The sequence below is a fragment of the Frieseomelitta varia genome, unplaced genomic scaffold (assembly GCF_011392965.1).
Source record: "Frieseomelitta varia isolate USP_RPSP 00005682 unplaced genomic scaffold, Fvar_1.2 scaffold_524, whole genome shotgun sequence".
In the NCBI taxonomy this organism is placed as follows: domain Eukaryota; kingdom Metazoa; phylum Arthropoda; class Insecta; order Hymenoptera; family Apidae; genus Frieseomelitta; species Frieseomelitta varia.
The window spans coordinates 147,800-159,963 of record NW_025110284.1 but is presented as its reverse complement, the minus strand read 5'-3'; the positions used below and the strand labels follow the sequence as shown (position 1 = coordinate 159,963).

The following is a 12,164-nucleotide window of genomic DNA, read 5'->3' as shown; positions in this document are numbered from 1 at the left end:
GCCGAATGGAGATTTCGAAATTCCCACCGCGTACGCGCGTTGATCCCTTCGTTGCTCGATTAAATTGATACGCCAGAGCAAACCGGGCTGTCTCTGTAATTTCTATCAATAGTGGCCCATGAATTGATATTATCTTTCTTTTTCTATGGGCAAAGTACGACGAATGACTCCGAGGGAAACAGAATTTCTCGTACTTGTACATAACGGAGCAACAACTATTGGCTAAATATTATCTTTTATTCTTCATTATTAAATTCTTATCTCTGCGTTGATTTAACTAAATTCTTTACTTTGAGACTTCCATAAGGTTGCTGATACACGTAATAATAACAACAGTTGGATAATATTTCGTTAGTCCGACTTTTTAATTAAACAGGCGAGTGACAAAGATCGCTTCACAAAATAAGGAAAGCTTTATCTCAGCAAGCTCTCAATAAAGCAAAAATCGAACGCAATGTATAAGTACAAAAAAAAAAAAAGAAAAGAAGGAGAGAAAATTTCTGGTTTCGTTCATTAGCGGAGAAATAATAACGACGGGTTGGCATTCAGAATGAGACCAAAAAAAAAAAAAAAAAACAATGGAATTCACAGGCAGCATATTGTGATGCCCCCGATACAAACAGCCTGGATAAATATGTGTTTTGGAATCCCTTCCTTATTGCGTTCTTCGTCGCTTTTCATGTGTCGTACCAATGCAAACACCACGGTCACTTTGTGAAAAGTGTGCACAATCACCGTGGCCTTGCCCTGCCCTGCCTTTGAAGCTTTTTTCGTTTACACAAAGAAAATATATCACTCCCATTCTCGTGCTTTTCATATTCGAGCGAAACTCGAACCCCGAAAAAAATAAGTCAAAACGACGCTTTCATGTTGCGCAGCAACATTCGGACACTGGGAATTTTTCATTTCATTTGTCACGAGCCGTTTGTTTTCTAAGTGGCACAAGTCACCTTGTTTACAAATCGAGGTGTTGGAAGATATTCGTGTCCAAACCTGTCCGTCATTTCGTTACTTGCCTAAACTTCCATCAACACATTGAACCATCTCGATGGTTTCTGACACATTGACTTTTGCAAATTGTTTTAAAGTTAAATGAATTAGAATTTATAGAATTGTAGAATTAATCCGACTATCGACTTTTTTGGAGGGGGGGGGGGGGAGAAAGTGACTTGTGCTACTTTCGAGATAAACGACTCATATATCAATTTCAACGTCTAAAACTGCATTTCGCGTATTTTCGTAATTTCGTTGATTTTTTTGATCTGAACATTATCTTGTAACAAAATATAAAAGACACAGCGAAGAAAAAAACGACGGAAGATTTATCACGTTTCTCCGCTGCGGTCTTCGAACTGTCTCATTCTCGAAAGCCACGTCGAACACGTTCGAAGTTCGCAATTAAATACAAAACTATAGAGAATTACAGAAAAATCGTCGCTCACCTTTTGAAACGGCTGCGAGGAGTATCACGACGAACAGTAGGCGCAGTTTTCCGCAGCTTCGTCGTCCCATCGTGTCCTTAAAGAGGAGAGCACACCACACAGCACCACAGTCAATTACGGACGCGCGAAACGCCAGTTGAGAATCTATCCGCGATACGCATCGTTCACTGATCGAAACTAGTCCCAACCGTGCAACCAACAGTTTGCACGCAAAACGGCTCGACAGTCTTTCTCGGAATTGACTCAACTGCGCGACATCCCCGCACTTTTCCCCCCAATGACTGAGTTTCAATTCACGTGAACCACCGAGAAGAAAAAAACCGTCGCGTTCCGCGAGACCTTTTAACAGCGTCAGTTTAACAAGGTTAGTTCGTTCGTTTACGCGCCTACGCGAGAATTTGAAGACGCCTCGTTTCGTCGTTCACGGTCGACGAAAACGTAACAGTTGAAACGCGACGATCGTTCGTGAATCGTTGAAGAACTAACTAGACACGAAGAAAGTTTGAGACGCGAGCAAAAACTTCCGCCCGAGAGTTTCAAACTACTGATTCGATCACTCCCCCCCTCCGCGCGAGCGACACCTCGCGACGATTTATTTGAAATTAACCAATAACTCGCTTGAACGCGCGAAACGGTCCAATTCGCATCGTTTCTATGGACGGTGGAACGCGATTTCGCGCCGAAAATTTTGCCCTCTCCTGGCTCACCCTCGCATTGCTGCAAGCGTTAAAAGCACCGATCTTTACTCGAACAATCGAGTAGAAACAGGATGCGTGAATTAAAACAGAGAATTTTGGACGCACGTGTCCTTCCGCGTCCAATTAATAATAAAATTCGAACACTCGTTCGGTTCGAATCGTTCGACGAGCGAGTATTGTCGAGCACGAGCTGGAAAATGTGTCGTAAAGTTCAATTACGTCACACGGCGCGAAAGATTTGCCGGTCTGAGACAACTGTGACAGCGGAGAATCGCGAACACATCGAGAGGATAACGCGAAATATCTTTACCCTTGAACGTATCGCGCGACACTGGCCTGCTCGCCGTGGTTCGACACGACGTGGCTCGCGAGCTCAGATGGCGCTGCCGCCGCAACGCGTTTGATAAACCGGGAGACGTCGGCATTCGACTCCGCGGCTCGGTTGCAACAAGTTGCAGCGCGTGGCTCTCGGAGTTGCACGCTTTGAAAACGTGCATTCGTTGAAGTCGCACGTACGCGGTCGGCATAACGAAGTACAATCAACTGCGAGCCATCTCCGTCGAACGCGGCTCTAATAAAATTTAAAACGGCCGTCCCTCGCGGTCCCTATGACTACAGGGTGGTTCTGCACTCCATTTTTCAGCACGAGAGAACTTCGAATCCTTTCGTTTATCTTCTTTGTAGAAACATTAGATAAATTTCTAATTTTCTAATTTTGCCTATCTCGCTCTACCTTTTTTGATTTTGTTCCAGATTGGCTCCGTATTATGAGGAATATGAAATCTAGCATTTCTTTTTATTTAAATAGCACATTAGGAACATTAAAAGTCGCTAAACTTGGTAGAAATTAACTAAATTGTATTTTGGTAATTTTATATTTTAAAATTGTAAAAAATGGCAGCAATGAGAAAGGGCAGCTTTGCTCGTAGGTGGGTGTATTTATCGTATATGCTAAAAAAATATACCGATATTAAAAGATAAATGAAAACTTGTAATCTTTCATTGTCTTGGTTTGCGAGGACTCTCGGTATTCGTGGTTAACGAGCCATCCGAACTATAATAAACTTTCTGTAATAATTCAATTGAATTTAATATCGCATCTCATCCAACATAGTTAGTGACGAATAAGTTACGTACTTTGATGGGCACACGTTCCTTTCGATGAGATGATAAAGTCGCTGACACCGATTTGGTCATTTTTCTTTTCCTGAAGAAAAAAATAGATGATATAATCGTTCGAAGTTCAATTATTTTAGATTATTTAGATCAACAGTCTTTAGATATCAAATAATCAAATAATCTATGAAATTAAATTTACTTAGTAGGACATACAGTTACACGAAGGAAATTGGTTTTCTAAATTGATTAATCGACAAATGTCAAAACACTCACTGATAACTTCTGCTGCTATTGCTAACGTCGACCGTATCTTTGCTAGTATAACTAATTGCGGCTAAACAACGTTCCTCGTCCATACGATCCTGACAACCTGCGCGACATTTGCCAAATTTGTTCTTCCAACAATCCTTCATTCTTTCCAACAACCTTTTGTGAGGCGTTTGCGCTACGCATGTATCTGCTTCGCAATATTCCTTATTGTCGTACAGAACAGCTACTCTGAATTTAATTTAACAATCAAAAAGTATAATTTATTATTGTACAGTATATTAAGTATTGTAATATACGTATTTTAATAAAATTTTTCAAATCGTATCTTTTCCTTCAATACAGAAAAGAAAACGTTTATTCTGCAACGTACGGAGGATCCTGCGGTTCACAGGGGACAGACTCGTCCGTGTGTTTCATGAGGAATCTATAACAGACCACGCTCAAGCCCACCAGTAACCAGACTAGCAACGCGCTCACCACTGCAATCGATATTAATTCCGTCGTTCCCAGCGTGACTCCTGTTTCCTCTTCTAAACGAAGGACCGAGGTAACATTAGAAAGCAAAGGCCAATAGAAAAATTCGATGGCAACTGGAGTACCGCTTTCTCTCCTCACCTTTGTACAGAGGCAGTACAGCTTCCTCAGGTTCAACCGTTGATTCCACGCCTATTTTGGGCATCACTTGATAGATTCCGCTTTTTCCGCCTTTCGTGGGACCGGTTCCAGCGCCTGGCATGGAAAAACGATCGGTTACGGGGAACATGCGCTGGAAAATCGCGAATAAGGAAAAGATGTACCAGCTTCTTCCAGTGAGGCGATCACCCTTAATACACCGCCGAACGCCGGATACCATTTTTCGTCATCGAGATGCCGTTGCACCTGGAAAGGCAATGACAGTCACCTGACGATTGTCGATAGAGTTTCAGCAGTGTAGAATGAAATAAAGATACGATAAAATCTCAATTGTCAGAGCAACGATTATCGAGTTTCAGAGCATTAATTAATAGAAAATTTGGAGCTTTGAAAAAAGAATTGGTAGAAAATAATCGAGGATCCGCTGTATTTGAATTGGGAGAATAACATAAAGTTGCACCGTTAATCATTGCTGTGAAATAATTTTCGAACAAAAAGTTTCTTGTAACATATGATGAAAAATTGCCACTTTCGATCACAGCGACTCACAACGTACGGATTGCTGCAGCCAATTGTAAAACTCCTGATTAAAGGTCTCCAGCTCGGTTTTTGCTTTCGACTTTGAAACGATGCACTTCACGCTAGCTATGTAATATTTAACCAATGCAAAAATCGATCGTTCACTGTACAGAGACTGCAACGTGTTCTTCTTAAAAGGTAACGCGATACTGAAGAAAAGTTTTGCTTTAATCTCGTGTTTATGCTACTTGTGAAACAAAAGTGGTTCGATTGGTCGATACCTATTTGGCTGTGTGTCGTCGTCCAGGAAAGGAAGGGGGATGATGATCGATTCTTCGCTTCGATCAGATTCGTCTTTCTGCCCTAAATATATTTGAAAAAAATTATTCCTCCAATACTGAATGGTGTTTGGACCTTGTCTTAATTTCAACGAACTCACTAGAACTTGTACTTTTAGTTTTGTGCCTCGGAGCGTGTTTCTTTTTCTGCTTGAATGTGAAACGTTTTATCTCCCATTTGTTGCCAATCGAAGCTAAAATAAATAAATAAATAAATAAATAATGAATCTGTCAAAGAGATCACTTTTCACTTTAGTTACATAGCAACTTATCTACTTCCCATTCCACCCACAAACAGAACAATTTTCCCTGAACATTCGATCGAGGCATTCAATATTGAATACCTATGAATACTTTACGAAAGGCAATAGTCATATTCTTACATGCAGAGTAAGTAATAATGCCGTCGCACGCGATCGAAGTTCTCGGCAACGTGATCACGATCGGTGAAATTTTCGTCTGTTTTATCTCTTTTGAGGGATTCAACCAGCCAGCGCCGTTACTTCGTAAAAAGACTTTCAGTTGTTCGTACAGTTCGAACAATTTTCGAGCGTTTCGATACTTTATGTTGCCCGCGTAGTAGGAATGCCTGGTGAGAGGTAGAATGTAAACCTGCAAGTAGCCGCCCATCGTATCCGCCAGGGCTTTCAGCATCAGGTGCTTCGTTTTTCCTATCGACAGTTTACGCACGCTCTCCAAACAAAGATGAAAGTAATCCATCAGCAGTGCGATGTATCGGTCGTTCTCATAATTTAGGACTTTCACCTGAGGAATCAGTGCAAGCATGAATGGGGGAAGGAGGAGAATGGATGTTATTTCGTAGAGGGATCGATGCGATGGAGCTTTTTTTTTTAAAGCGGATCGTAACATCGATTTTGTCGAAAATCTTACGATTTTTAATACATTTATTAATTTATTAATAACACGAATAAATCCATATTGTATTATTTAAAACTGCTTCGTATCTCTTTCATCGATAATGTGTAAAGTAAGGTTAGGGTGAGTTTACCTTTGGTAACAGATCTTGAAACATTCGTCGACTATTCAAAATAATAAATTCCTCCGTAGTCCAGCAATGTTTAGTAGCGTCGCTTTTCTCAAATAATACCGTACCAATGTTTTGTTCATGTTTGAAATTATTGGCACCCATCACCCTAACATTCGCAACAATAAGCAAATGAAACATATGTTTAAAAAAAAATTGATATTAATTTTAGTTTCAGACTGTTAATTAATAATAATATCATTTTAATATATTAATTGTAAATATCTCAGATAAACTGTAGTATGATGTTTATAATTATGTACCTTTCTATCTTAACGAGAGTAGTTGCAACAAACACCGGAAATAACCATAGGAAACATGATCTCATACTCCAATCGGTAAATCCCGATTAGTACGATTTTCCCTTGAAGAAATTTCCCTTGGAAAATTTATATTGATCTCTCGAGTTTTCCCTAATCATTTCGTCACAGCTTTCTCTCATTTGTTACGCGGCTGATTTCAGATTAACAGCTGTTGATTAGTGAATAATTTTAAGTGTATAAGCTTCTGATAGGTATAATGAATAATTTAACTTCAATCAAAATTAAATTATTCCATTTATTTTAATATCTAAAGTTGTGCTTACATTAATATTAAATTTTACATTGTATAACAATTGGTAATATATTTTACATAAAATTGAGTATCTATATCTATCCATACAACTCATCCCTCCATATAGGTTTTGTAGCATCTTGGGGAAAAATTAAAATGTTAGAAAAGCCTTTACAATAATAATTATTTATTGTACATGATATGAGTGCTACTTTCCAATATAAGAAAAAATCGTCGTAACATCGTATAACATAAAATCGTCAGTGTTAATGCTGTCTGTAGGGTTCCCATTAAAAATCTTTTAAATTTATTCTCGCCATCAAAATTGTCTTTATAAACTTTCACTGAATAGAAGATTGTCTTGGAATGAAGAATTATGTGTTTGGCGCCTTCATTTTGCACAAAAATCGCAAGTGTAACATCTTCACTTCGTCCTTACTCAATTTCACTACACCTTCTTGATTGTCTATAGAGAGCAACGTGCCCACTGCTTCTCTGTCTTCTCCGATGATTACTTTCACCCGGTCGCCTCGCGATGGAACTACTGGCTCTAGTTCTTCGCAGACCAAGTTCACTACTCTATCTTCCACAGGTAAAAAGACCGCGCACATGCCACCCTGTTCGCATATAAATAATCACAAGCAAGTTCAAAATCAAAAGACATGGAACAAAATTATAAAAGATAAAATTGTTGTTAATTAGTCGATATAACACTTACGGATATTCCACGGATAACACCTTGCTGACCCGCCAACGCAGGATCTTGATGAGAGTCACGAATTCGAACCTCAATATCTGTGGTATGCCATTCAGTTCCTCCAATGATTCCAGAACCAACGCTAGTATCTAGACCAGCGCCTGGTGTTTGTGGATTGTATGGACTACCTGCAACACCTTAATAAAAAAAAAAAAAAAAAAACAAGTTCAAGAAACATTCTAAACTTAAAACTTAAAATTTAAACTTGCAAAAAAAAAAAGACTTACCAGGAGTCATTGGGCTGTAACCCATTGGTGAAGGTGTGGCGAAGGCTCCATGAGGACTAGTAGTATATCCAGTACCACTTGGCGAGGGAGTTGCGACATATCCTGCAGGACTAGGACTTGCAGTGGCACTTCCTGCTGGGCTAGGGCTCGGCTGATAAGAACTAAAGCTCTGCTCCGAACCGTACATCGTGCCAGGCGTTTGTGGTGTGAACGGCCCGCCAGTAGGTGGATAACCTGGTGCGTAACCCGGAGATCCACCTTCTTCCATACTATAGCCGTCGAAGTCATTTGTCCTTGCAGGAGTATTTGTCACAGCTGGATCCCAGGCGCCAGATTGTCCCGGTGTGCGTGAACCATCGTGAGAGGGCGTCATCGAGCCATAATGAGGAGTACGAGAACCATCTGCGAATTAAGAATATTAAAGTTAGTTTATTGAACTTAAACAATATTACTTGCATATTTACATATTTCAAATACTTACTTTCGTACATTGGTGTCTGAGAACCATGCATAGGTGTCTTTGATCCATCCCTGGCGTACATTGGTGTTTGCCCACCGCCATAGGCTGGTGTTCTGTTGTAACTGCTGAAACCGCCATCCTTCGTGAGTACCGCAACGTTTGCAATATGAGACCTGTCCACAGAGATAGTCTGACAGGTAGAATGTAATTCTACACGAGCAGTCGTCTCTGTGGCGTCTTTCACTATTCCAACGTTTCCTTTGTATGGCCCGCCCGTTATTTTGATAGTAGTTCCTATCAATTCTCTGTCACGTCTGGCTCCGCCACCTCGACCTCTACCTCTTCCACCTCCACCTCTTCCGAAACCACCGCTGTAAAAAAAAAAATGAAGTATATAAACGATAACGAAAAAGATTAAAGCAGAAGGAATGTAATTTAGTTTGCAATAGCAATTAGTGAGTGTTACCAACCCGCTAGGATGCATTGGTGATGCGATTCTCGGTGACATGAATCCCGTTACAGGTAACATGGATGATATATTTGATTTATTTCCGCCAGAAAGTTGTAAATGTCTCGTTTTACAAACGAAAATTCCACCATTGTCGACAAACATTCGCGAATGTAAGAATGCAAAACTTCTGTACAAATGTTTGATTTCTCCGCCTCTTCCAGCGTGTGGACCATCAACCACTTTAACAATGTCTTTTTTCTGTATAGTATTTTGTTGTGAATCCAACGCCACTGCATTTCTGTTTTCGCGTCTTTTTGTGAGTCCCTGAGGCCTAGCCTCTATGACTTTACCATGCATGGACAGCACGTGAAAGTTTTCACGCTCTAGTCGAACAATTACGCCTACGGTTTGTGCGTCTAGCTGAACTAAATCACCCCATTGGAATTGTCCTAAACTGTCTACACCTGTTGCCATGTCCGAGCAAAGTTGCAAATCTCTTGGAAGTACTTCCAATTCATGCATTGAAAGATCAGAAAATAAAACTACTCTGTTCTGTTCCACTCGAACTATTAAACCAGTATCACCCTCATATCTTCCTGCTACAACCTGCAATTAATTCTCCGATATAGACTTTATATTGCAAGTGATTTTTTTTTTTATATTGATTATTTTTCTTTATTCTTACCTTAACGTGATCACCCATAGTGAAATATTTCCGTAACTCTGACGCTTGAAATTCTAGGGCTTCTTTAAGTTCTTCATGTTTTGGCATAACCATAATCATGTTTCCATCTATTGAAACGATTTTTCCTTGCAAGTTAATTAATTCACCTTCGCATACTTCGACATTGTCCCCTGTACTAAACGAATGAGTTATCGCCGTGTCTTCTTTGTTACCCGCGCCTGTTCCTGGAGCCCCGCTTATGTCTAATTCGACACCCTCGGGTGCTTCTTCGAACCTTTCCAGTTCGGACAGAGTTGGCTTTATACCTTCTGCGATAATCGCACTTGTTGTAAAATTTTTATACAAAAATCTAAAACAATATTTATAATTAATTACAATGCAGTGATTTCAATAACGAATTAAACAATCCATATTAAAACATACCCTTTTCGACTATATCTATTTCCTTCGAAAATTAAGAAGTCACCATCGCTAGTGACTTCTCCTCCGATAGCACGAATTGCTTCGGGATCGAACGGCTTAGCGGTTGGTCTTCTTTTCTTTTTACGTTTTAAGGCTTCAGATTCGCTTTGCGCTGTTCTTAAAGCTCCACGTGGCCTAGTATAATCAATTCTAGGTAATAATTTTAAATGAACTTGATTCTGTGCCAAGTCAACATAATCAACCTGAGCTATGTCATCCTTATAAATTCCTCTTTTTAATCTAACCCATTGTTTCGCTTTCAAGCCTGTCTGTTCTTTAACTACACGTAACACGTCAGTCATCTCTTTAATTGGTACCATCTGCTGTTTCCAAATACCCATTCTTAAATTTCCTACATTTTCGATAGCTGCCTTTACGTGTGGTTGTTTGTATGCTTCTATGTAGATATAACCTTTCACCCCTTCGGGTGCAACAACCGATTTTATCTGAAGAGGGTCGTCTAAAATAAATTTTGAAATTGCAATTATTTTCGAACGGAAATTAATTTGAAATTGAAGTTTGAAATAATTATGATTACATACTTGAAAACTGGTACGTTATGAATTTTCGCATTAATAAGAGTACTGTGGATTTCTCCTCTCCGATACGGCATTTTACCATCCACAAGTTTGGATCTTTCACACCTGGCAGTAAAGTTTGTTGTGTAATTTCATCACTCATTTCCTCGCCACCATCTCCAAAATGTCGAGTGGCAATAGATTCATCTGCATACTTTTTCCTGAGATACTCTTCTATCTCATCCTCTTTTTGAGAACTGAGGAAGTTTGCAAAAGTTAGTTTAAGGATATACAATTTTAAAGTATTTGACAATATTTGAACTACTTACTCCCAAAGATTAGTTCCTCTGCGTCTGCCTTCAATTTCTCTAGCAGTAGGGCCCAATTCATCTACTTCATTTCCAACAATACCAATTTCTTGGGCACCTTCTTCCCACTCGTCATCGTCTTCAACTTCATCATCTACCTCAGCTTCATCTATAATGAAGTCACGGTATTTGTCTTTTTTCTTTTTCTTGCGAGGTCTATCATCATCCTCCTCTTCTTCTTCTTCATCATACTCGCTACTTCCTTCCAAATCCTCTCCTAAAGAAGAATAAATATTAGATATAATAAAATACATTTATATCCTTTTATTTACACTCATATTCTTTGATTATTTACCTTCTGGTTCTTCCTCAGGTTCCACCATTTCCTCATCACCAGATCTAGCTTCCTCTGCCTCATCTCCTCTTCCATCCTCTGAACTAAAAATTCAATACATTTTTAACTAATTTCTTAACTATTTCACTTTTAATAAAAAAAAAAGTCATGTTATGAAGAATATTTTAAAATTTGAATATAACTTTGATACATATATTTAATATATATATTTATAAAATATATTAATATATATTAATATATATTAAAATTATATATGTAATAAAGCATAAACTACAAAAATGTTTGAATGTGTAAAGACAGTCGGTATTATAGTGACCTAACTATCAATAACATTAACTTCATGGCGTCGCTAATAGCGGCAATACAAAAACAGTATATTTTTATATCATTTCTCGTATATATTTTTCAAAAAATATTGTACTATTGTTTGACCAAATAAATGAAATTTTTTTATCTTTTACACCTGATATACTAAAACAATTAATATGCGCGTTATACAAATAGTGACTGAATTTATTGCATCAACTGTACAAAATATAATGCCAATATGGCGACCAAGTGAATTGTATGCTATGCAAAAATTTTATACAAGCGCTTTCAAAACACTAACACGCGCCTCCGAAACACTAAAAAATTCTGCTACTTTTGCAATCTACACGTCAAGAACTATCATGTGACATGAAAATAGGTCACAAATTCAATGTGTCCCAAATAACGTTTGTTTACAGAATAAATATTAATTTTACCCAGATGCTGAGCGGGATCGTGACCGCCACCTAGACGGACTTCTGGATCTTGACCTAGACGGGCTTCTACTTCGAGAAACGCTCCGTAATCTTTCACCAATATTGCCACCATCGCTGCCAGCTGTAGATTTTATCGAACGATTCTCTTCTTGATCACTTTCACTTCCACCCACTCCTCGATCGCTTTCATTGTCAGACAAATTACTCGCCTCTGAATCTGACATGTTACAAGGAATGTTATATCAAACACAACTAAACAAACAACAAAACACAACTTCGTTAGAAGGAGAACCGTACCGGCGCACGTACCACCAACGAATGACCAAAGAATACGCACTGCCGCATGACCGTATCTACACTAGCGCACTCTGTGGGCTGAAGCTGTAAATAAATCTACATCAAATAAATATATTACGAGATTTAATAAAAAACTATAACTATTTATTAACATTAATATTTTATAACGACCATTTGCTTCGATTAATTATTAACGAATGAGAATATAAAATAGTTTCCCACTTTCTTCTTTCTTCATTTTAAATCAGCGTCGCCATAATAGGCGTTTTCTACGCCCCC

General features: G+C 38.8%; 2 protein-coding genes across 3 annotated transcripts; both read right to left on the bottom strand.

Moving 5' to 3' along the window:
• Nucleotides 1-3,075: 3,075 nt before the first annotated feature.
• On the bottom strand, nt 3,076-6,392 carry LOC122533389. Of its 2 annotated transcripts, none has more exons than XM_043663032.1 (12): nt 6,328-6,392; nt 6,029-6,173; nt 5,403-5,784; nt 5,121-5,213; nt 4,963-5,044; nt 4,719-4,890; nt 4,327-4,408; nt 4,145-4,258; nt 3,900-4,059; nt 3,533-3,757; nt 3,278-3,347; nt 3,076-3,208 (listed from the first exon to the last, which is right to left on the bottom strand). In XM_043663032.1, the coding sequence occupies exons 1-12, from the start codon at nt 6,390-6,392 to the stop codon at nt 3,140-3,142; spliced, it is 1,659 nt and encodes a 552-aa protein (XP_043518967.1). In that variant the 3' UTR covers nt 3,076-3,139. The 2 variants fall into 2 exon arrangements, with proteins under 2 accessions (XP_043518967.1, XP_043518968.1); XM_043663033.1 differs by having other exon boundaries at nt 3,900-4,056; nt 6,328-6,354.
• Nucleotides 6,393-6,607: 215 nt separating this feature from the next.
• On the bottom strand, nt 6,608-11,922 carry LOC122533386 (transcription elongation factor SPT5). The gene is made up of 11 exons (XM_043663025.1): nt 11,589-11,922; nt 10,843-10,925; nt 10,509-10,764; nt 10,204-10,436; nt 9,623-10,121; nt 9,200-9,548; nt 8,534-9,120; nt 8,085-8,434; nt 7,604-8,005; nt 7,338-7,513; nt 6,608-7,236 (listed from the first exon to the last, which is right to left on the bottom strand). Exons 1-11 carry the CDS (start codon nt 11,810-11,812, stop codon nt 6,994-6,996), a joined length of 3,402 nt encoding a protein of 1,133 aa, XP_043518960.1. The 5' UTR covers nt 11,813-11,922; the 3' UTR covers nt 6,608-6,993.
• Nucleotides 11,923-12,164: the final 242 nt, after the last annotated feature.